Source organism: Thunnus maccoyii, chromosome 19 (assembly GCF_910596095.1).
Source record: "Thunnus maccoyii chromosome 19, fThuMac1.1, whole genome shotgun sequence".
NCBI lineage: Eukaryota > Metazoa > Chordata > Actinopteri > Scombriformes > Scombridae > Thunnus > Thunnus maccoyii.
In genome coordinates, this window is record NC_056551.1 from 22,918,138 (window position 1) to 22,943,690 (window position 25,553).

Below are 25,553 nucleotides of genomic sequence, written 5' to 3' on the forward strand. Positions count from 1 at the left end.
TTTCCAAAATATTTTTAGGTTTCTTTAGTTGTCTGTGAAAGTAAACTGATTATCTTTGCATTATGGGCTGTTGAGGATGTAATCTTGAGCTTATTAGGAAGCAATGATTGACATTTTTCACCGCACGACTAATCGATTCATCTACATAATATTAGTCAGATTGACAGATAATGAAAATAGCCGTTACTTGCAGCCCTAATGCTGTTTTTATCTCGAATAACAAACTATTTAAACGCTTAAAGTTGCACTCATGCCGCCTCATTAATATTCTAAAATAAAGCGCTGTGATTGGCTCCCGTGCAGTCTGACGTCATGCAAGCTCTCGGGGCGAAAAAAAAAAAACTGCTCTCAGTTGCTCAGACCGTCTGTCTCTGCTCTCAGAAAAACGCTGTGAAGTTTTTGTCAGTGACAAGAGTAAACTCATGAAAGAAACCGGATGACGGATAGATTTAAAGCTGGACTCGTGCGGCTGTTTACTTTTTCACTGTAATTGGTTTTTTTTTATTATTGTTATTATTTAGAGATTTTTAAAACTGGTGGTTTGTAACGTATACCCGGGATTGCATCTCGAAGTTCCCAAGATGAACTTCGATCCGGTGGTCGGGAAACTTTCTGTAAGTAAACACGATAAAAACCTTTTAAATACTTTCTTACGTCACTCTGCTTAATTAACAGTCGATTATATATCCTTTATTGAAATGTTTGTCATGTATAAAATATGCTTTTAACTCCGGATAGCTTCTTATCACGGAGGCGTCCGCGGCGGGACAGTTAAATGATTGAATGATACAAAGTAGCCCAACATGCTGACTCAAATTGACTCTATAGGGAGGCAGGAGACTTTTAATGACATAAAATAGCGACTGTCTCATGAAGTTGAAGCCTAGACCGGACACATTTTTACCCTTTTTGGGAAGCTGTGCCGGGACATGGGAGCTGAAATCACGGCCAGGCCTGTGGACTTATGGGAGAAGATGAAACAGCCAGTTCATTGTCCAGCAACAGCGCAAACACAGGAAGCAACATTGTTTTTGTTGTTGTTGTTGATTTTAAGTGTTTATTTTTGTTGGGAAGATTTACTCCTCTTTTTTTTTCTGTGCTCAGTACAGTACATGTGCTGTTTCATTTGCTTAGCTCCCCTCCTTCCCCCCCCCCCCCACCACCACCACCCCCCTCCTTCCCCAACATTACAGTCACCATCTGTGTTGGACATCATGTGGTCATATTGTTCAGACATTCAGCATATGATGGCTCTTGGTCTGTCACAGCGGATGTAGCTGGGCCTATAGGCACTATTAATAAGTGCAGTGCAGCCGTGGCCTGCTGTGATGTGCATTCTGTGCTTAAGCAAGCTTTAAATTCAATTGCGTGAAGAGTGTGAGAAAGCACGGGTCTTGTAACATGTCTGAAGGCTGTAATCAGTTTGACCCCAAAAAGCCAAGAATTCACCTTGCCAGTTAGTCGATTAAAGCCGCAAAGTCTCTTTCAACAGTTTTTTTCCACCAAGGTTTATTCCACTCTCAGACCTTCACAGAGACGTCTTTTCATTCCTTGGCTGTTGTTTTTTCCAGCTGTGCACCACCGAAGCCTGACACTATAAATACTGTACGCTCACTGTGAAATGTGACCATTTATTAAAGGATATGGCTGACGATTTACTCAATTTCTCTTATTGTAAACAAATCCATGAACTCATCCTACTTACAAGTATTGTGTGTGTATCCAAAAGCCTGATATCTTATTTCTCTGTGCCGTAGACCTCCATTGTTGTCCAAAAGCTATTAAAAATGTGTCAATGAGCCACACTGTTGTACTGGGTGACATGTTCCTTCACCCTGAAGGCGATGGCTACCGTAGTTTGTTTAGAAACGGCTCCAAAGACTAATAGCAGCGATCACATTTTCAGTCTCAGAAGAGTAGTTCTGTGTACGGCAGACGCCACGGCACATGTGTGGGAACGTGATTCCATTTACAGAGCTTCGTTAGGTTGTTGCGCTACATATCACGGCCTCTTGACTTTATACATTATAAATTTCTCAGAGTACAAACAGTACAAAGTTTTTAAGAATTCGTGCTATGTAGCACAACAAGCTAGCGAAGCAGTGTAAACACAAACAAACTATCGTGACCGTAATGTTCGGGGGGAAGGAACATGTCACCCAGTGCAGCTGCGTGACTCATTGACTTGTTTTTAATAGTTTTTTGGACGACAACGGAAGTTTACAGCACAGAGGAATAATATATCAGGCTTTGGATACACACACAATACTTGGCTCTGCGCATGAGATTTGTTGACGGTAAGAAAAATATAGAAAATGGCGAGCCTCATCCTCCTAAAGGTCCTTTTTCGGTTTGCATTTTATATGTGACACTATGAGAAGGTGTTCACTTCTCCTCAAACACCAGTTGACAGGTTTTAAATTACGGCACGAGATAAGAAGTGGAAATGAATCAGAGTTCCCTGCTGACAGAGCAAATGAAGGCTCGGCGACTTTTACGGTTGATAGTGTTCGTCATAAAACTGCAATATGGTGGCGTTTCATCACAGATGCCTTCTGTAGCTCTGCTTACACTCGTATAAATGTAGCCATTAAAGTAAATGTAACATCTGCTGATGTGCCTGGAGCTTTAGTGTTTGTTTTCTGCGTTGTCTGATCTGTGTCTTAAGTCATGCAGTGTTCCATTACTGAAATCAGATTTACTTCTCCGGGTGGCAAAGTCAATGTTTATCTCTTCTGTAAACCACAGTACATTCTGGAGGCCTCGCCAGCAGGCCTTGTTGCTAAGGGACTATGAGGAAACTTCACCCCCCCCTCCCCCCCCACCCTCCTCATACACACACACACACACCCCACCCCCATTCCCCTCTCTCTCTAATCCCCCCCCCCCCCCACACACCCCTTCAAATTGCCTGAGTGTACGTGCCTGGCCGTCCAGTAAACTTCCTGTCGAGTGTACACAGATGTGCTGATATTAGTGGCATCAATTTACTTCTGAGAATTGTCATGCCCATGCAAATGTACACTAGATTGTTATCTGTGATTGCTTACTGTGTGTCTGGGTGTTGGTTCACACAGGAAATATCCCCCTCTGTCTCTGTGGACAACACAGACAAGGGCAGAACTGGCATCTGGGATAAGAGGAGGCCAAACTGTGTCACTGGGGACTCAGCAGCGGTCAACAAATTGGCCCATTGGAGTCTCTAATGCCGTACAGTAACTTGCTGCTTATTGTTGCTCTGCATGGTGACCATGTGAACAGTTATAACCATGCCTGTGGCCTAGAGAAGCTACATAGACACTGAATGATGCAATGCGGTGCAACTGACTCACTGTCAGATACCAGGTGGTTGTGTGTCTTTTAATGGTGGCCTGTCACAGTTTCCGATCAGGTATGCATTTTAAAGAGCGGATGTCGTTAGTTATTGTTCTATTATTGTCAGATAAATAGATAATTGTTAAAAGAATCTCTTGCCGTTTATTCTAAAAATGAATCACTCTCCAGTTATCAAAGACCTGCTGACTCACTTAGGGAGTGCCACCTGCTCAGGTGCCGCCTACTCGTGTAATGCATACCAACAGAGGTGAATCAGAGTTCAAAGATGAACCATCCGAAAATCGAGATAAGTGAGGTTAATATACTGTATGTCAAACAGATTCACCTCACACGTCTTCATTCTGACGTGTTTTTTTTAGACGCAAATCATAACATAGTAACAGTATCGCACACAGTGTCATTAGGAATTTGCAAACTATTTTGAGGTGCACACAAGAGCCACGCTGATCTCTATATTTGGGGGTTTATCAGATTTGATCATGACATATCGGCCAATATTCAGTTTTTAAGAGGAACGCATAACATAAACAGACTTTTTTTTAACCTTATATTTATTTATTGAAGAGTTCTGACCAAGATATGTACTGAGTGAGACATAAGTAAGTTTGTTTTATTGTCAAAAATTGGCTCATAAGCAACAAAAACAAATGATGTAATGGGTATTGTGCTAAATCCATTTTTTGATTGTTAAAATAGCCAGTCACCAATGACCGTCTTGAATTTTGATTTGCACAATGTGTCTACATTGTGAAAATCAAGTTTTTTTAAATGTGCACAAAAAGTTTTTCAGTCTAAAAGTGTCCTAGATTATAATCGGCTACTGTACATCAGCCACATCTTGCGTCACAACAGTCCTGTAAACTATGGTGGGTGGGTGTGCATATAGTGTAACTAATCACTTTATGAGACTGTCGTGTCTTCATGTGTTTTCTCCCGCTTCCAAGCTGGCTCTGGTTATCTCACAGTGAATTTGAAAAGTTGTATCTGAGAGAGAAAGACTGAAAAAGACTTTGCACGCTGATCTTAGTTTGCGATTTGTGTTTGTTTTTGTCACAAGTGTGCAAATTCTACATTGTTCAGTCTGTGCCTGTATGTGCTGGGTAGCTAACGCTAGCTAGCCAGCTGTCTGCAGATGTCGGCCTAATGTTTTGTCAGGAAACACAAACAGCAGGAGATGAATTAGTGTGCAGACAGTTCTGCTCTATGTGTGCTGAAACGGGTTATTAAAGTGGATGTCTGTTCTCTACTTAGGTTAGGCATCTGCTACTGACAGTCCATCGCTCTATGGGTGGTGCGGATTTCTTAATATAAATCGCTCAACTATGTTGCATGAAACCCTAAAAATATGGTATTTTAATCATGTTTTGTTGCTCTGACCTTTTGTTGCATTTAGTAGGAAAGTAATAGTGGAAAAAAAATTGTGACAATAATCAGAATTTAGTTTTTGGCCATATTGCTCAGCCTCAAGCGCATACTATGTCTGGATTTACATTACTTTCAGTTTCTTGTTCATCAGCCGTTACAAACGGAAATACCTATTTATCTGTAGTCATTTCAAATCTGTCAATGAAATATGCTGTTGATACATCTTTCAGGCTCAAGTGTACAGCTACCATGTGTAAAAAAAAAAAAAAAAAAAGTCATCTGATGTGTTAAATCACATGAGGTTTACTGGCCTCCTTGAGGACATTACACTAGGAACGGACACTGGTTGTGAAAGGGTGCAAAGCTACAGTAGGGTCATAAAGTTTGAGACGGGTTTCCCATTTAAGTGAATGGGAAACTGTATTCTCAGCTCTCTTTTTCCTCTTTTTCTTTATTTAATTACATCTTTTCTATTTTGATTCTACCAGTTTTACAATGTCTTAAACACACAATATGTAATTTTCTCCTGCTAGGGGTTTCTCAATCAAAAGAATAACAAAAGATGGAATTGGATGACGTTGTGAAGTAGTAGCGTGGGATCATGGCAGTTGTTGTCTTCAGTGTTAAGCAACCGTTATTGCCACACGCTTTCTCCCAGACAGACGGTGCTCATTATTTTTATGTTAGTGTAAGTTTATTTACAAGCTTCAGTAATTCTAACATCTACAACTCCACCGCTTTCCCATTGAAGTCAATGGGAAAGTGATCCCAGACTTAAGACAAAAAAATAAGGCATTGACAGGTGACCAAATGAAATGGACCGTTACCTTTTATTAAAATTACAGATTTCTCTGAGTTTCAAAACTGTTGGAAGGACACAACTCAACAAAATACATAACTCTAGGTGGTCTAGTTGTTTTTAGTCATGTTAATGTGGAAAAGTTACACATTATACCTTTTTAATAGACGTGATGCTTACTGGCATGCATGGTTTTCTATGTCTGACTGTGATTGCAGAACTGTTGTGGACATAAAAAATGCTATTTTGTTATCTGTTTGGCCGTATTTAGAGATGCATTTTAGTTATTTATGGGTAGTACTTAGACCTGAAACAGCTGGTTTGTTTATCAATAAATCAGAAAAGTAATCTGATCTAATAAATTATTTTGATAATTGATTTTTTGTTTCCAAGCAAAATGCCAAACTCTCTAGTTCCAATGCGAGGATTTGCCACTTTTACATAATTGTAAACAGAATATTTTTGGATTTTGCATTGTTGGTTGAACAAAACAAACGATTTGACAACATCTCCTTTGGTCTGAAGTAGTTGTGATAAAGCATTTTCATAAATTTTAGACCTTGTGGTCCAAAATAATCAGAAATTTAATCAATAATGTCAACAAGTCACAGCACCTACCCTTCTAGAAAAAAAGTCACCGAGGTCACGGTACAGTAAATATTTAGAGGAACTTCAGATTCATATGAAAAGCCAAAACCACAGTGACATAAGGTTTGTATCAGTGCTACATCTTCTGACTTCCTGTTCTCCTGGATGAATGCAGATATTATAAGAGAAGTGTTGAGTCTTACAACAAACTCCACCTTTGTGCAGAGAATGGACTTCTGTTTACAAAGACATAAATCTGACATAAATTCCAGCTATTGATGGTCACTTAAGTCTTTGTCGACCTGCTACGCCAGCCACATATTCTACATTTTTGCTGTGATGTGTTTATAAAGCTATAAACTGCCTGTGCTTCATGGACCTTTTTTTTTCTTTTTTTTCTACTTCTTCTTTTTACACAAAGACGAGCTTTAATGGCGCTACTGTGATTGTCTCTAGTGCGAGGTGATGGATTCCTGCACATACTTTAATCTATTAGTCACCCTTTCTTACTCTTTTCATTCTCCTCCCTCCTGGAGTCGTCTCGTGAGTCGCCGCTTCTCTGTGAAGGGCCTAATCAGAATTTGAAAAGGCTAAGTTAATAGTCCTCCAGCACATGAATGTCTAAATTCGATTTGTGGATTGACGTTCAAATTCGGTGTCCTCGCTTATCCCTTCGATAAACATGCAGTATGACTCACGGCGGTGTTGTTATCGCTTACATGTGTGAGTTTCCAACCTTTTGAAACAACAGAGACCCCCCCCCACGACCTCGCAATACAAAACAAATCAGAAAACGTGTGTCACACCGCACCTGCTCGCAACTCTTGAACCTGAACTTTCAGCAGCCTTCTCTCTTTCTGTCATCAACAAAAAAAAAAAAAAAACAAGCTCAATTCTTTATGTGGTCAACGTCAGTGTCAAAGTGGCATTTCACAAACTTGTGGTTGGCACAGCGACTGCCAGGAAATTCATTAAAACTGTCGTCATCACGGATTGTTTTTGATCTTTCTCTCTTTTTTTTCTTTTTTTTTTTTTTTTCGCCCACTCTGACACGAAGGTGAATGTCACCTAACCTGCTCGTGACACTGTGTCACACTCATCTAATCAGTCAAGCATACCTCCTGAGGAAACTCAAGAATTTGTGTCGTGGAGGCTGCAGCTTCCCTGAGTTATAAATATCCAGCCTAGCGGATATGTTGTGGGTCTAATCGGGTGCTGGGCCTGCTCGGAGGCAGGCTGCTGTGGAGGGAACAGTTTGGAGCTGAACCCTGCATGAAGCCTCTGTATTGTCTCGAGCTTCCTGTGCTCCCTGAGAGGAGGGGGCAGACGCTTTTCACACGCTCCCACTCATACACTGCATGTGCGCTTGTGCAATCTATTGTACGTGTGTGCGTGTGCATGTGTGTGTGTGTGTGTGTGTAGTTTTTTTGTAGCTCAACAATATGGTTTTCACACTGTTAGGGCCCCTCTCTTGTCTTAACTGCTTCAAATTGACATGGTAGTCATCCACTTCACTTCGTATTGTTCAGCTTTTATAATGATGAATGTATCCGTGCTTGGTTGAACACTGATTTATTTACAGTGCGAGCAGCAAGTGTCACACGTCTTTCTCTTGACATAAGCTGGGTTGTACTTGTCTTCATCATCTAACACAAAATGTCAGCGTAATTTATCACTCAGAGAAAGTCGTGCATGGTCGCCCCCCCCCCACCCCACCCCACCCCACCCTCCCACCCCCGTCCCCCCGTCTCGAGGGAATGCCAGGATTTATCTGTACAACACAGCTCAGGGAGCATTCACTGTCGTGTCAAGGTCAACGCTGAGAGATTTGAATTGTAAAAACATAACAGTTTCAGTAAGATTAAGCAGAGACTGCTGTAGAGTATAAAACATGATAAAATTACAGATCAAAGTGTGCTTGATATCTCATCTTTAATGAGTAGTTAGGGTAATATTAGTCTGATCAGAGTCAGGTTAAAAACAAACTGATCCTCAACATCATTGATAAACTAATGATATTACAAAAGACGTCTGTTGTCTGGTCAGTTTTGAATTTTGCTGTGTGGCTCGTATTCAAATCTCACTTCATCATTTGAGTTCCTTTTTTTGTTGAAAGAGTCATCTGAATACTACGCAACAATTTTATGAATTGTTCATTCAATCAGACAAGACAATTAGTCACTATCAGAAAGAACATCCGAGCTGTTATGTAATCGTGTCATTTGTCGGCTTTTGAAAAGCTCAGTCAAGCAGAAAACAAGACTAGTCCCGCGACAAACAAATTCTGTGCTTTTTTTTAGTTAACAAAGAGGCCGGAAGATCACTGAGGATTCGACGTCTACAGTCTGACATCAGCTGTGCTCCTAAAACCACAGCAGCTGCGATACAGATACCGTCACCTCTTCTGTTATGACGCGAAGAGAAATATGTCTCTTTCTTGTGGCTGTGCAAAGCAATGGTGTTTGATAAAGATTGAAGTGTGACCAGGTCAGAGCAAGACACGCGTCACTGACATTTGAACAGAAGTAAACATTTCATATTTTAGTCGTTTATGACGCGTTGCAAATCGGCAGCTGTGGAAAAACATGTTGGTTCCATCCTCCACTCTGTCATGTGCTAGAGTCCTTAAATATTATCAGGGTAAAATGGCTAAATTCCTTAATGTAACATGGAGATAAAGTAGTCATGTCTAGTGCCCGGCGGTGCTTGTTGACTCAGACCCTTTTTGCTGCTGACCATCTATAATCCAATGAACTGATTACGCCGTTATCAGATCGACAAAATCACTGTGCAGTTTAGGTTACACTCAAAAACTGGATTGAATTGATTTCATAAACTGCAAAGTGACGACGTTGGCTTTCCAATTGGTTCTTCACAGACTGCATGAGTAAGAAAAGTCATATGTGAATGCATTAAAATTCTGTGCATGTTACAAATGACTTAAAATGAGAGGTCTTATCTAACGTCCTCTGCACTTATGTCAGGCATAGCGATATGTATTTTTACTCACTATAATCTAAACTTCTCAAGGACTCTCTTTCTCTGTCGTCATGTTGTCCGATGATATACAATATTGTAACTTTCACAAATGTCCCCGCAGTTGATGAAAGAACAGGATTGGCTAATAAGAAAAGCATGACGAGAGTCAGGTCCCACTCCGGATACAGGAGTATAATAAGGTACATCATGTCTGTCCTTATCAGTTGCCTATGATTGAAATCATCTGTCCAATATGAAATAAAGAATCTCCCTTGGGTTTATTTGTGTGTATGTGAGCAAAAGTTCATCGCATGTTCTTGTTTCTGCTCTGTTTTTTTTTATAATGGCGCTCACTGTAATTCCCACTCAGGGATACGGAGTGATCACCACACTCTAAATGGCCCATTGATAACCCAGGTCAACTGAAAGGATGTCCTGTCATTTAGTCACAAATGCATTCTCAGTGTACATGGCATGTGTAGCGTTTGTGCCAAGGCAATTTGGAAGAACCCCGGGTCTTTAGAGGAAGTGGAGGCGAGCTACTGTTGTCAGATAAACACAGGGTCCTTCATTATTTTATTGTATTTTTTTATTAGTTTAACTTGCATCCACACAAGCGTAGCACTAACCTATCATACATACAGGCTGAAAGCATGACAATAGGACCCTGTTCGGCCAAATAATCTGCAGCCAAGCCCACTCATTGTACAGAGGATAGAGAAGACTGTGAAGTGGACTGAACCACTTCAGCCGGGGGTTTGGAGACTTTCCAGAGATTGTGGGTTTGGAGGGCTCTCTACCCTGAGGTTACGGTCACTCCAGTCTTCCTCCTCGCTCGGTTGTAGAGGTAAAACTAAGCCACATTGTGGCTGCCCATAGTGTTTATGTATACACTTGCATTTATGCCTGTGTAGTTTAGCAGCCGTAGGATATTAGTGTTGACACATGTTGATGGCTTTGATCGTTTCCTTGGTGTGCAAGCCGACCACAAAGCGGGATTCCCTCAGACTTACTTAAGTGTGTTTATCACGAAATAAAAGCTGGCAGGGATTGTTTTCGATTCTCACGTTAGCACATGGACAAGTGCTCGTGCACCAGTATGGCTCTACACTTCCCTCTCTAAACTCATTCTTAGTATCTGTGGCAAATTCTGACTGTTTATTTTGGTTTTTCTCTTTAAAAAATAAATGCCACTGGGTCTTCTGTGCAACGACCTTTTGACTGCTGAGCAGGTTTGTTATTGAGGGTGGCTGCACCTGGGAGTGTTTTGAGTCACAGGCTCTGAAATGAACACAGACTGGAAATTATGTCATCTCTTTGCTATCTATGCATCTTCACAGTCAAACAGACACCTGATTTTTAACTTTTTATCTGTAATTTATTAGATGTTCACCGCTGGATACTTCTGATAATTAATTGTATTTTTACATTCAGAAGTGTAGGATTACCTTTAGTGCAGCTCCCTCTGTCCCAGTTGTCTTTTTTTTCCCCCCATCTTTTCTTTCCACAGCTTTGTTGTTTCTCTCTTGCTTTTTCACACGGCCTTCTACTTACTCTTTCCTCAATTCCATGTCTCTCTACATCCCCCACCCTGCAGTCATACACACATAGTGTATTCAAGACTGAGACTCACCCTGTGTCATGCAAGCTGTTAGTCTCTCCCCCCCCTCTACTCTCATTTTATCTCCCTCCCTTTTCCCTCTCTCTCTCTTCTGCCTCCCCCCTCCTCAGAATGTTTGGATAGATCTAAATGGTGTGATTGTGACTGCTCTGCCGGCCGTCTGCCCCTCCACGTCTGCCTCTCAGCGTCTTTGGAAAGTCTGACGTGAGCAGAGGGAGAGGAAGAAGGGAAAAGGCAGAGAGAGAGAGAGAGAGAGAGAGAGGGGAAAGTTCTTTTGAACAACAAGGCATGGCGGCTCTCCAGAGAGCCAAGTCTAGCGTCAAGAGTCGGTTTCAGCTCCAGACTGTCCCTTTCTCCACCGCCGTCTATCTGCACGCACGTCTTTATTCATGTCATACTCCCACACCGTCCTTTTAGACTACCTATTCCCCACAGAACATCCCATCTCCAACTCGCAGTCTACAATTTCTCATTTTGAATCGACCCTCCTCCTCCACTTTCTCCCTCTCAACCCGGCCCTCTCCACCCTAACCTGTTCCTTTCTCTCCTGGTCTCGTAGAGGGGAAAGGGGGGGGGGGGGGTCACAGGAGAGACAAAACCTCCAAATCTAGGCCTCTCATTTACGCAGAAGGTGTCGCGTTGCGTTCGAAGCGCTTCATAGCGGTGTCGCATGTCGCGGCATTCAAAGCACCGGGGTTTAAGAATGTGGGTCATTTGAAGTAGAGGCACTAAAGTGCGTTGTTTGCCAATGAATGGGGCCTTCTCACGTTGACATGGTGAAAAGCGTGTGAATAAACACCAGCGCCTGGGGGCCACACTAAAGTGTTCGGCCGTATTCTTCTCAGTACCCCACCTATACAAGCCTGTTATTATCCTGCACATGAATGGCTTTCTGGAATCACATTTGATATGCTAGCGTTGGCTAAGATACCTTATCAAACCCTCTCTCTGTGATACCCGCAGCAGAGGAAACAGATTCTCTTAAACCTTACTAGAAAACCAGATCATGGAGTAATTAAGTTTGGCTGCCTGTTGCGCTGCATGCAGTTGGTGTATAGTTCTGCATCCTGCGCACACACAAGGTTGTTTTGCCTCTAGTTCCGACCGGCTGGATGGCTCCCTTAATTGCTTTCCCACGGCAGATGTTCAGATCAGATGGTTCAAATTAAGTCGTAGATTGCTCACACAAGGTTTCCTATGAAGATAGACTCTCCTCTTTACTGTCCTTCATCTAATGAATTTGAGTGGGTGAGTCTGTATACTGTGGTTACACGCAAATAATGCAAAGCTGTTGTCTTTTTTTTTTTTTTTTCTCCCCCTCCACCTCCTCCTCTTTCTTTCTCTCTCCCTGTCCGCCTCTCTCTTTTTATCCCCGACTTTGATGATATAGGTGTTGGCGGCGACGCTTCTCCTCGGTCTGGTTTGTCACGCAGCAGAACTTCCGGCGCCACAGCGGTCCAGCAATGAATACAGAAACCTCACCCTGCCGCACAGAACCTGCGTGGAGAACGAACAGTACCTAAACCAGGGACTCTGCTGCCTTAATTGCCAGGCTGGTAAGAAGAATCACAATAAGAAGTAGAATAAAGTAGCTCCAGCTGCAACCAAACCTGCAACTTTTCAACCGGAAACTCTCGTCCGATCAACAGATTGTATTATTTCCTGCATCCTGAAATATCGAAGCTTGTCGATTTTTATACGAAAAGAACAAAGCGGGACATAGAGCCAACATTTTAGAAACGGCATTTTGTGTGAAGAAAGGGAAGTCAAATGTCAAACCCATAACGTGAACTGCATCCCAAATGAGTTTTGCTAATACGCTCTGCTTGGTCTGGAAAGAATGTGTGATGGCCAGCAGAAGGCAAACTGCTGCATCTCAGCAGTTCAGAGCGAGACACAATGTGAAGTGAAAAGTGCAGGATATGAAGTCGAAGTTATTTTTAAGACCCAAGTAATAAAATGTACCAACCTTTTTAATTTATTATTTAAATAATTTGGTAAGGCTGTTAACTCGGAACATATTTGGACAAGATGCAATTACTGCAATGCTGCTGGCTGGCTGATTCAGTTATTTCATTTGCCTTCCTGAATTCTAAAATCTCTTTTTTAATTTGATCAACTCAGGTTTGGTTTTTGTTTTTATTGATTTTTTTTTTCTTAACTCAAAACTTCAGGTTCTTCAGGTTTGTCCAACTTTATTAAACACATGCTCCCTTTATCAGATTATATGTGCATGAACCTTTTAAAAGCAAAAGTAGTTCAAACGTTCAAGTTCATCATGTTTTGTCTCTTCAACAGAGGAAACAACTGTTATATCTAAAATAGCACTTACAGTAACAATGGAAAATCAGCAGAAAATACAAAATAAGTCACACGAGACAGATACTAAATTAGATACTAACTCATCAAACAGAGTATCTTGTGCGCTTGTGACACAGGGTTGCAGAAATATCTTGAATTTTATGTGTTTTTTCCCACTTTTGTGCTTCTGTTTTCTTTCATTCTTGCCAGCTGGTCAATTGTTACCACATATTTAAAAGCCACTGTGGCCACATAATACTGATCTTTTCTTTGCTTCTTTTTGTCAATTTGTGAGCTTTTTCTTTATCTAGGCACATGCCTTCATATCAGGGTGCATATTAAGAACCAGTTTCACCCACATTCGACTCAAGCTGCAACAAGCTTTCTTACCCAAAACTAACCGCGGTGCCAATAATTCACTTACTGAATACTGTGAGTTCAGTAAACCATGTCTTCGCCCTCAGTTGCATTTTTCTCACAGTCCACTGTTTTTTTCATTTGTGCATCAGATAAATGCTTGAAAACACATGAGAATCCAGTGGGTTTTTTATCCGTGGCATGCGTGAACTTCGTATGAATATGATAAGCGTGATATACAACTGGGTTTCTAGTCCCCCATGAAATGCGACTTTAACTTCCCCCCTGGTAACATGTCACCTCATGAACAAGCGTGAATCTTAACTTGTTGACCTCATGTTCCGCGAGTGAAGAAAAAAAAACTCAAGATCTCACAGCTCTTTTAGATTGAACCACCTCTCTCTCTCTCTCTCTCTCTCTCTCTTTCTCTCTCTCTCCTTAACTTGTTTCACAGTTTAGAAGCATTTAACACGCTGAGGTCCATTTGCCGTATGTCCTGCCCCGACATCCTATTTCAACAGGAAATGCATCACGTTATTAAACTCAGCTTTCACAAGACTTTAATTACACGTATTTTGTGCATATTTGTCATTTTGATGGTTTTCTTGTTTTGTTTATAGGAACCTTTGTGCACAAGGCCTGTGAAAGAGACCAAGAACCGGGGACTTGTCTTCCATGCGACGGCCAGACCTTCACAGAGCACTCCAACGGGATGTACCGCTGTTTGCCTTGTACCCACTGCCGGCCAGGTAATCAGATTATCTACGTCTTGTGTTTTTCATAATGGCTCTGTAAAAAATTTTTTGATTGAATCGATGGGAAGAAATTATGATTTTTCTTTTAGGAAATTATGTTATTATCTATGATAATGATATTTTCATTTTCGATTAATCTCTGGATATTTTTTGATCTATAAATAAAGCAAATAATTTAAAAAAAAAAAAGTCTGGTACAAGTTCTTCAGATGTCTTATTCTATCTAAACAGTCCAAAACAAAAAGATTATCAATTTATTATCATAGAAGACAACGGAAACCAGAAAATATTCACATTCTAGACACTGAAAAGAACGATGAAAGAATGAAAAAAAGATACATTTTCTGCAAATTGACTCATCGATTAATCGACTAATTGTTTACTATCTGAAAGACATAATATAAGTGACCTATAAGACTTGTCCGTTGTAATAAGACCACATGGGCAGCTCCAGTAAGTACACCATGTCAAGATCAACCTTTATTTTGGTTGTTTAAAAAAAAAAGAAAAGAAACAACAGCTGGCTGAATTGCCCTTTAATTCTATCCATTGCCTTTAAAAATGCCATAAAGGTAGTCTTTTGTATAAAGATGTATTGCTTGGGAAAGTTAATACCTTTTTGTCTGTGCGCCCCTGCCCCACCTTTCAGATGCACTCATGAAAATGTGATCTTATGATGTTACACAGAGTAGTAGGGCGTGTCTTTGTTGTTTTGTTTCGTACGTCGAATGTGAGCATGTCAGCTGTCTCGGGAGGTTCGCTTGTGTTGTCTGTCTTACCTGGCTGAACAGGGTGTGGCTGTGTCTCATTGTCTCCCACACTGGGCGTCTTTGTGTCCGATGAAAAGGTCGAAGCTACAGAAAAGAGACTACTGTTACACGGGATGTGTTTTGTGCTCGTTCATTGAGGTTTTTAAGATAGAACTTTGTATGTTTTTTTGCTCTAGTTTTAACTCATTTACAACCATGTAATAACTAATAGGAACATGCAAAAGAGAGTGAATTAAAATTTAAAAAGTACCCCTGGCTATTGGACTGCTTGCACTTGAGATGAACTGCTCTGTTATCTGCAACATTTAAAACCCCCGTTTTGGAAATATCTTATATTGAAAGACCACTGTTGAGTTAATGAATCATTTGTGGTTTCAGATGAAGCTTTGATTTTTTTTTTTGAAACAGTGAGTTCAAAAACCAATTTCATGTTTTTGTTTTATTTGATACGGTTAGTTTCGGTTTTTGCAATTATGCGAGCGCACTAAAGAACTTTACATGACATATTTACATCCTGTCATCATCACCTACGTGGGCTGTGTCTCCCTGTACTTGACATTGATTGGTATGTAGGGGGGCGTGTTGTCAATTTGGCGGGTAGCTTTCTATCGCCGTTTGAATTAATAGAGAAAAATTAATAAACAGTTTCATTTTGTTGCCACTATAATAATAATATTATGGCATTACTTTATCTTCAGGTGACGTTGCTCTCGTATCCTCTCTGGAAATACCTGGAAAGTGTCTGCGTTTTTATTTTTCCAGTTGACTTTTTTATAATGTCATCGAACCATATTTCAGTTATTAACTTGTTCTCCCCTTCTCTCCATGTGCTACCGTGGCTCATTTTTCCTTTTTCCGGTTCTGAGGATAGCCTGCCAGAACTTCCTGTAATTGGTCTGAAAGTCTGAACCATCCAAAAAAAAAAAAAGTTTTCACATTAGTAACGAACCAAACCACGGTTCAGTTTGATCAGGACTGAGACCACCTCTTTTTTTTTGGTCCGGAAAGCGGTCCGGGGAAGGTTTCACACCTATAATCAGATCAAACTGAAACGTCTGAAAGTCTGGTCCAAACAAGGTCTCTCTAAAACATACCCCTTACTTTATGATGATTGTTGTAGAGGATATTCTCACTTCTAAAAGTGTCCTCATTCATATTCATTTAAGGAATGATTCAGTGTAGGTTAACTGCATAAATGACCCCGATAAAACAAGCAGCACACAGAAAAAGACGTTTATCTTCAGATAGTCTGACGGTCTGCCACTTCTGAGTATTTCTTTTAATAAAGGTTTACCCTGTCTCAGATCCTATTTTAAGCTTCGCTGCTCTGCTCTGCATGTGTTACATTCCAATCAGCGCTGAGCGTAATTATGAAACAAAAGTGAAAACTGTGATTTGTCACCACACTGTGATAGTTCGGTGCAAAAAGTAAAGCAGCTCTGGAGGGGAATCTGTATCCAACGTGACACATTTTCAGTGTAAAACGATCTGCTTCTTCAGTACAGCAGGAAGGAAGCGGAGTGTGTGTGTGTGTGTGTGTGTGTGTGTGTGTGTGTGTGTGTGTGTGTGTGTGTGTCTGTGTGGCGGCGTCAAGTTCAACAGTGTGTAAAATGGCCCCATCAGTGATTAGACTAACACACAGTAAAAAAAAAAAAAGAAAAAAAAAAGGATTTCTATCTTCAATTAACTAAATAAACAAATGAAGACAATCATTAGCATTCAAAGTCCAACAATATCAGCTCTGTTAAATTGTGATTTATCTCTTTGTACAAGCAGGGAACCGTTTTTAAAAGATCAACAGGATCATTATGAGAAGCTTCAAATTCAAACCATCAACATTTGAACATGTTTTTTTGTATTATTTTCACAGTTAATCACAGTTATTAGTTATTCTCCTGCAATAATCTGAGATGTGACTTTGCTGCAGTGGCTCCGCATGTGTTTATGCACCCTGTCTTTTAGAAAATGAATATCCCCCAAAGTAAATTGTCTTGTTTATTATTATATATCAATAAAATTATAACAATCAAACCTATTGTCCCGATCACTCTTCACAAGTAGCAGTTGAGAACCGGTGAACTCAGTAATGGTCTGTAACGTGAGTGCCGAGGAAAAGCTAAAAAAAACAAGAATACTGACATTTACTCACATCACTCCCTGTTTAATAATCCCCTCCGGTGGCTGTTCAGGTAGAGGTGCAAAAGCATTCCCTATAGATTAGTTTCTGTATGTAAATAGTCTTGTATTAACTTTTAAAAGCCACATTTGTTTTACTACATCTAAAAAGAAGAAGTATGGCCAGACTGTGAAATCATTTTTAAAAATAGATCAAAGGATAGGTTCACAATTTTTCACTTCTGTCTTAAAACAACAGTCAGCAGCCCAAATGAACATTGAAACGGGTTTTTCTTTCTGTGATCTTTCCTTCTGTTCATGCTGACCATTAAAAGATCCCCTCTAAATGGTTTACAATGTAATTGATGGAGACAAAATAAACCGTCCTCGTCTTGAGCCAAAACGTATAAATTAAGTTAATCCAAAGATCATATGAGGCTTCAGCCATCTGAGTTCGTCAGATAAAGTGAATATCTTCCACGGTTAGTCTTTAGTAATAAATTCTCTTTTTGTGTCTAGACAGACTGTTTTCCTGTTCAGCTGCAACAAAGAGGGAATTTGGCAGTAAAGAGACAGTAACCGTGAAAGATATTGACTTGATTTGACTCATTTGGACAGCTGAAGCATCATATTAGCTTCAAATAAACTTTGTAATACATTTTTGCACAGAAGTAGGACTGTGGATTTTGTTCCCATCATTTATATTGAAAGTGCATCATGAAGGGATCTTCTTAATGGTCAGTATGAATAAGAGGAATGATTACAGCAAGAAAAACATGTTTCAGTGTTTATTTGAGCTGCTGACTGTTGTTGTTGACTTGAAAAAAACTGTGGACGTATCCTTTCAGCACGATTTTTGAACAACATGCAAGTCTCCTCCATGATCCAGTGATCCAGGACAGACACATAGAGTTCAGTGTAGAGAGATAGGTTGAGTGAAAATGGATTTAATACTCGGCGTCAAATGTGTAGACAGATAAGACAAGAATTTCATCCCTTAAAACACATTTTTTTCTCAGGTCATCTTCACAGCACTGCTGATTTACCCTCTCAACAGTTTCCTTGTGAAGGTGACAGAGTGTTTGCCAGCAGATGTGTGGGTTATGACCCGGTTCAAGTGGCCACAACAAAAGGGAGACACACTATGTTGGACTGAAGATAATTTATTAAATCAAATTATACAGTAAACTAAATATTTTAAGCCTGAGCTGCATCCAAAATCGCATACTATGCATTACATACCCAATATGTTTACTATGGTTCAACATACTTAGTGTGTATCTTTTCAGACGCACTGAGCTGTAATTATCACGTTACTTCCTGAGAGCCTCCTTGCCGGTTGGAGACGTGTAACCATGGTAGCCCGTGCCAATCATAAAGTCTGAACTAACTTTAAAAATATATTACGCCTAGCAAAGTGAAACTGTACTTAAATTGAAGCAGCACTGACGTTACGCCAGAGCTGCTTTGATCGCTGTCTGTTGTGTTGTCGTCGTCGTCGCTGTGGGATATTTAAGCTGGCGTCATGTCCAGTGCTTGTATACTGTAATATCTCCTATGTAATTCATGTACTATTGTTTTCATACATAATAAATCTACTATACTATCTCATATACTGTTTTAGCATACTAAATAGCATGTTCGTATGGAATTTCGGATGCAGCCATTGGGTGTCAGTAGCATCAGTGGTGTATGTGATGCATGGCTGTTTGTGCATATGTGTCGGAAGGTGCATGAAAGCAAAATAAATCACTAAAACAGCACAACTAAACCAAACCAAAACGGGTATCTGGAGGGGAAAGCAGAGAGCCGAAAATAGCAGCAGCAGCAAGAGAGAGACGGCTAGCTGCGGCCAGGCTTCATCAGCTGGGAACACTGGCACCAGGTGTTCCCAGTTGGGCTAATGAACCAAATGTAGCACAGAGGAGACAGGTGAATAAACAGCAAACCAAAGATGACAGGGGTCATCACAGATGACTAATTGTAGACTTTGTATCTTTGGAAAAGTTTTAGTTATCAGAAGCGGAAAAGTTGACTGAACATTCGTCCTCATTTAGGTGAAACGGGTCATTGAAAGACAGTGCAAATAAATATCCGAAAAACAGTTTGACAGAGTGCTTTAAAACCCGGAGAAAAACACATCTTGCTACAAAATGAGCTAAATTGTCTGAAAAAAATAGCAGGAAAATCAGTGTGGAAGATGATTAAGTGATAGTAAGAGTGCGTTCGCCTTTTGCAACCACATTACCGCTGCCTACCAGCCCAACACTGCAATCGCTCCCTAATTGGCAAACATCAGACTTCTGGTAAAGGTCGTCCTGTGGAGGTGGACTGCTGGTTTGTTATTAATTTTGATCATATAATAAAGGCCGAGGCTACTGTCTTTTTTCGGTCTGAATTTAATAAATGAACCATGCAGGATTCTCCGTCCCTCGTTATCCTGTTAAAATGAGGTAAAATGTATTTAAGAGGAACACAGTTGGAAACCCAATTATCTTACTTGTCTTTATCACAAAGAAATACCAGATAATTGCCTGCAGTGTACAAATGAGCTGAAAGTCACCCATGTTCTGTTTCATTTAACGCATACTGATGGTCACTGGTTTATTACTAGCTTACTTATTTAACTCTATAGGAGCTTAACAAAGTTAAATCACAAGTTGCAAACTCCAACGCTGCTAAAACATCTCTGCGTTTTGTCGCCTGTTCACGTATTTCTGGGTATTTAATTTGGTCACTGTTAAGGTTTATGTCTTTGGTCCTTATTGTCATGCTTTTTCACATTATTACTGGGGGGGAAAAAAGATCTGTAATGTCATCTTTCTTATGACTTTGCTGTCCACACAGATGAGATTGAAACTGCATCCTGCACCAGAACTACAGACACCAAGTGCCAGTGCAGACAGGGAACCTTCTGTGTCCCTGATCAGGCCTGTGAAGTCTGCAAACGATGTGCCAAGTAAGTGCAATTTACTTCTTTCCTCAAATTGTTTTCATCTGAAAAAGGTAGATGAAACTCTTCACCAGACACGACTGTTGATATCAGATGAATCTGCAACAACCTGGATTATGTTTAAAGACGATATTTTATACATTTTAATATCATAATATCGCTGATTAGTATTGTTTCTTCTATACAATTACAGATGTAAAGCAGGGGAGGAGGAAGTGAAGAAGTGCACTCCCTTTTCTAACACGGTGTGTCGAAAACGGGTTCCATCTCCCACCGAAATCTCTCCGGCCCTTTCAACGCCGACCCCGACTTCTCCAGCAGACATAGGTAACCTCACTCCGCCGCGAAGCCTTCTTCTGTTTAACATCGGAGGTTGTTGTGACTTCAACTCGATTACACCTCTTCACTGATTTTATTTCTGTTTCTTGCAGCTATTCCTATTTCCATCGTCCTGGCCATCTTCCTCATCATCATCCTTATTGGACTGGCTGTGTGGTGGTTCATAATCAAGCAGCACTCATGTGAAATACCATGTGAGTTGATATCGTGTACTGCAGCTTCGCAATGTTGTTTTTCTTTATTAAGGATGTGCTCTTAATGCTGTTTGTCTGCTTTTAAAACAGGTACAAAGAGCCACTGTGATTCCAGTGAAATAGTGAAGATTCCTATTGTAAGTTATTGTTTCGTTTCATGTTTGATTCCTCTCATGTTTTGCGCTTTTAAAAGACGTTATAATTGTTTTTTTTGTTTGTTTTTTCCTTCTGGTTCAGGACGAGACTATACCCACAGCAGAGGAGAGACAGAATAATCAGAACGCAGGCCTGGAGGGGGAGGAGACCCGTCCAGAGTCACGGCCTCTGCTGCAGGAGACCCAGCCCGGGATGACCAAGGCTTCCCCTCCCTTAGAGGATGAGGATCGGGGACTAGGCGACAGTTTACCCAACACCACTAGTTCGTCTCAAACTAGCCTGTCAGCCCTGCCCACAGCAGCTTCCTCTGGTAACACCCCGCACCAGAGCCCCACCGCCTTCAGACTGCCGCCCGCAGCCACGGTGAGGAGAATATATATATATCAAACACTCAGATTATTAGTGTTTCAGTTTCAGATTTTAATCCCCTTCCCCTCCACAAATATTAAAATATTTGTATTTCCTCTCATATTACAGGATGATCCTCTGCAACATCGATTGCTGCCGCTACAAGGTAAGATTCCTGCAGAGGCCGGAGGAGATTTCCACTCATTTTACTCATTTCATGAAGCAAATTTTTACGCTTCTCGATTTGTCCTACAAGGCCAGCTGTGCACAGAAAACTACACACTTTTATTGCAGTCGATGTCAGTCCACAGGGAAGTCAAATTAACTGTATCTCCTCAAGATCTCACATTAGCTGCTTGATAGATTAATAATCTCATGACAGTCAGGCCGTATCTGAGCCTTCAGGGGGTTGGAACATGTTGTATTTGTTGCTGTGTGTTTTTTTTTTTTTCTCATGCTAAATTAAAGAAGTTACGGCTTAATGGATTTGTTTGATTCTCTGTTAAATTTCTATGTATGCATCCCCTGAAGGAAAATGAACTGAAATATATTGATTATTCCTATAGTCTTGCAGAAACAATGTATACACTGTGTCCCTGTTTATTTTTAAGCAGTTACATAGTTGCGAGTTAGTGTTAATAATCCATTAAAGGTCCATTATAAGAGATACAAACAGGTAACAAGATAAACATTCATCCAGAGTTCTTTGTAGGAAACTAAACATTGTGCTGCTTTGTATCTCGCAATCTAAACCTTCTCTGTTTGTTTTCTTAATTTTAAGGGTCAGAAAAATCCCTAAAGAAGAGCTTTGACTTGTTCGACGAGTACCTGGACGTACGGATCCACAACAAGTTCTTCAGAATGATTGGAGTCAGTGACAACCACATTCGTATTGCGGAGAACGGCGCCCCCGGTGACAAAGTATATGAACTGCTGAAGAACTGGATGCAGAGGCAGGGACTAAAAGCCGACATCAACGACCTGTTAGAGGCTTTGCTAAGCATGGACCAGCGACGCTCAGCAGAGAACATCGCCTCTGCAGCCCTCCGGAGAGGCTACTATAAACACGCAGACACACCCTGAAAGCTGAAGTACCCAGGGAGGCTGCAAATGAAGTAAACACAAAGTACTTAAAACAAGAAAAACTAAAAGCACATAGACGCTGTCGGTGGACGTTGTGTCTCACAAACAGGCTTACCTCTCTGTGGCTGACCGGCCGCATATTCAAAAGCCAGTAGTTTTAAAAAGAAAAACACAAAAAGGGGAAGGCCGAGCCGTATTGATCAGCGCTCTGAGGATGTTGACTACATGCCAAATGCTGAGGTGTAATAATGAAAATGAAGAGAGAGAGAGAGAGAAAAAAAAAAAAAAAGTTTTGTGGTCAAATCTTAACAGCTTTACCACCAAAGATGACCAACTTAAAGAGAAGAATAACATGAAGGTGTCAACTTCCACAGGCAGAAACGGCTGCATGTTTTAGGCTCTAGAGAAGCAACATGCAGCCAATTACTGAAAGCTTAGAAGTCTCTGGGTGTGTGTCACTCATCTGGTCGTCTACCCAGATTATCATATACTACCTTGAGACGAGGATATACACTGGTTTGTAGGAGTGGCATTAGCTATGTCACTTATACTGTGCCTCTTTGATGCACTGACCTCTGGCACATGTAGGATTTAAAACTACAGTCATGCTATATTTGTTGTTTCGTAGATTTAGACTCCTCTGAAACCATTTGTAACAGTATATGAACACTTTCCTGTCAAAATGATAGGAAAATATTGTCCATTTTTGTTATGACAGGGATTAACACGCAGCCTTACTAATCATAAACTTTACCTCTTTAATGCAATTTGATAATTTGCTAGGTATGAATCTTTTTCATGATGTCATTATGGTCATAGAGCATAGTGGTCCAGATATGTTATAGATTTTGTACAATCAAGTCACATTGGAGACATTTTTTTTCAGTCATCCAGTCGCTTTTTTTTTTTTTTTCTATGTTCAGTGTTACTACTCACAAAAATACATTGTAGAAGGAATTTCACAAGCTGTTTCTGTTAATAGTTGAGTTTCCATAGTGTTTCCATGTAACTTGGAGAGCTTCAAAGGTCATTTTATTTATTGACATATTTATTATAATGAATAATAATTATCTTTCATTATTTATATAATTGCCAAAAACAAAGATATGACCCTGGATAAAAAAACATGATACACACTGTATTTGTGTTGTTATCACGTTTAGCTACAGGGAAAAAATGACTGACATCAGATTTTTTTTTTTTTTTTTTTTTTTTGTTAAAGTGTGGTTGAAATGGTTAAACTCTGTTCCTGCTCGCCGCACCGTGTTCAGTGTAGCACTGCGGTCCACACTGTCGATCTGCGCCATTTCTGAGTTTCCGCTGAAAAAAAAAAAACCATCCATCAGCGTAGAAACTTTCATGCTACTAAAATGCAGAACGTGTCGTTTTTTTCAAATTGGAGTTGAGATGACGCCTCGGACATCTTTTTTTTTTTTAGAAAATGAGGACTGACCTGTTGAGTCCAACCCGTTTAGTTAACCGCCTGACCGGATAGTCCTATACATGGCAGCGGTGACGAGGGATGCAGGTACGGATTGTTTTGTCTCGGTTAGACAAGATGAAGGAAACCTTTTCTGGATTTTAAAAAAAAAAAAAGAAAAAGAAAGAAAAAGAGCTCAATTTTATTTCCCCCATTACTGTCTTTTTTGTACATACATTTCCAAAAAAAAGAAGCATAAAAGCCTCACAAAGTGTATATGTATGCAGTTATATTAACAAAATGAATATAGTGAGGTATGAAGTTACAACAGAAACACAGATCAGAGTGGTTGCTGATGATGTGCCATTTTTAAACTAGATTTTTGCCCATTTTTCTGCAGTCTCTTCATGTATAAAGAAAAAAAAGAGTTATATATTATTGCTGAAGAGTGATGCTACAGTGCTGGCACTGCCATCTATTGACAGACAATGAAAATACAGCCTGCATCAATTTCTAGGGACCCTTTCTCTCACTTAACATTCTCCTTTTTAACTTTTTTAACACACCCATTTCTCAACTTATAGCCTGTTTCTTTTAAAAAATCGCTCTTGCCCGTTCCTGAAGTAGCATAGCAGTGAATAGGCTTCAGTGCATGTTTTGTTTACTCTGTGGCAGTTCATGTGAGTGTATGTCCTTTTTTAAAAAAAAAAAAAAACAAAATATATAATTTCTGTGTTTTTATCTTTTTACATATTTCATAGCAAGTCCTGAACTGTTCATTTAAGTTCTTGATCTTGTGTAAAAAAAACTGTCTGTTCAGTGCCGTTAAGCCATTTCCCCCTTAGTTATTGTTTGCTTGTCATGGATTTCAGATATAAATTATGCAAATACATCAAAGCTGTTTTTATGTCAATTTCAAATAAATGTTTTGTACAGATACCCATGTTAACTGATTTTATTCTTTTTTTTTTTTTTTTTTGGCTACAATAGAGAGTAAATCACCTTTTTAAAGTAGCAGGGTTGTGCAGAACAAACATCAATGTGGTGTTATAATCTTAAACATTGCTCTGCCAGATAGCTTTTTCTTGTAATTTTTCACATTTTAAGAACATAATTTAAAAGGGGAGAGAGTCATCTTTGTAGTGTAAGAGGGTTTAGATAAGAAGAATATCACTAAATAATAGACTTCAAGGGAAATAAAAAAGGTATAAATCCTCAGACTACATAATATTAACTTTTTGACAGTTTCAACCAAACTATATGCACCCAATCATGAGAAACAGCTGTAAATGATTATGAGCACAGCTAAAGTAAGGATGATTGCCACTGCTTCATTTAATGTATACGTGATAAACTCTGAAAAGGATCATTTCACATAACAATGCTGCTCTGAAAACCTTCCATAAGACCGAAGACGCTGAGCGGGTAATCACAGACATGAACGTTCCCGTGGTCCCTGAGCTAGAAAACTTTTACTCTCTATTTCTGTATTTTCTATCAATCTTGAAAAGTATTGCTCATCATAGTTTTGACACCTATTCTCACCCCTGTAGTCACTGAACCAACAGACATCCGGCCTCAGGTAATGGGCCTATTTCACGGCAGATATTTGGACTTGTCATATTAAGAAAAACACAGGTGTAACTAATAACGTTAATAATGGCTCTGCACAATTTTGGTGTGCCAATAAGCCAGGGTACTCAGAGCACCGTAGAACTTGTACACCTAACTGGAATGTAGACATTATTAATGCTATTAGTTACACCTGTAACAAGTGAAAATGTGTGCCATGAAAAACATCTATTAAAGCCATCTTGTCCTCCTTAATGCAGCATGGAAAATCAAAAGTAAATCCAGCTGCCCTGGCAAAAGGTGTGTTTCTTAGGATGAATGTGGGCCTGTGAAACCTTTTCTCCTTATATTCTGTGTGGTACAAGAAGGTAGCGCTTCCTTCAGGGCAGTGTTATTCAATCCTAGTCCTGGTGTAACCCCTGCCCCGTATGTTTTAGATCCTCTATTCCAACACACCTGATTCAAATGATCAGCTTGTCATCAAGTTCTGCAGAAGCCTGAT

At 40.1% G+C, this 25,553-nt stretch overlaps 1 protein-coding gene across 1 annotated transcript; it reads left to right on the top strand.

The window, feature by feature from the left end:
- The first annotated feature begins 342 nt into the window (after window positions 1-342).
- tnfrsfa (tumor necrosis factor receptor superfamily, member a) lies at window positions 343-24,418 on the top strand. The gene is made up of 10 exons (XM_042395808.1): window positions 343-614; window positions 12,079-12,244; window positions 13,967-14,095; window positions 19,834-19,945; window positions 20,133-20,266; window positions 20,371-20,472; window positions 20,563-20,609; window positions 20,710-20,991; window positions 21,106-21,142; window positions 21,758-24,418. The coding sequence occupies exons 1-10, from the start codon at window positions 582-584 to the stop codon at window positions 22,057-22,059; spliced, it is 1,344 nt and encodes a 447-aa protein (XP_042251742.1). The 5' UTR covers window positions 343-581; the 3' UTR covers window positions 22,060-24,418.
- The last annotated feature ends 1,135 nt before the right edge of the window (window positions 24,419-25,553 follow it).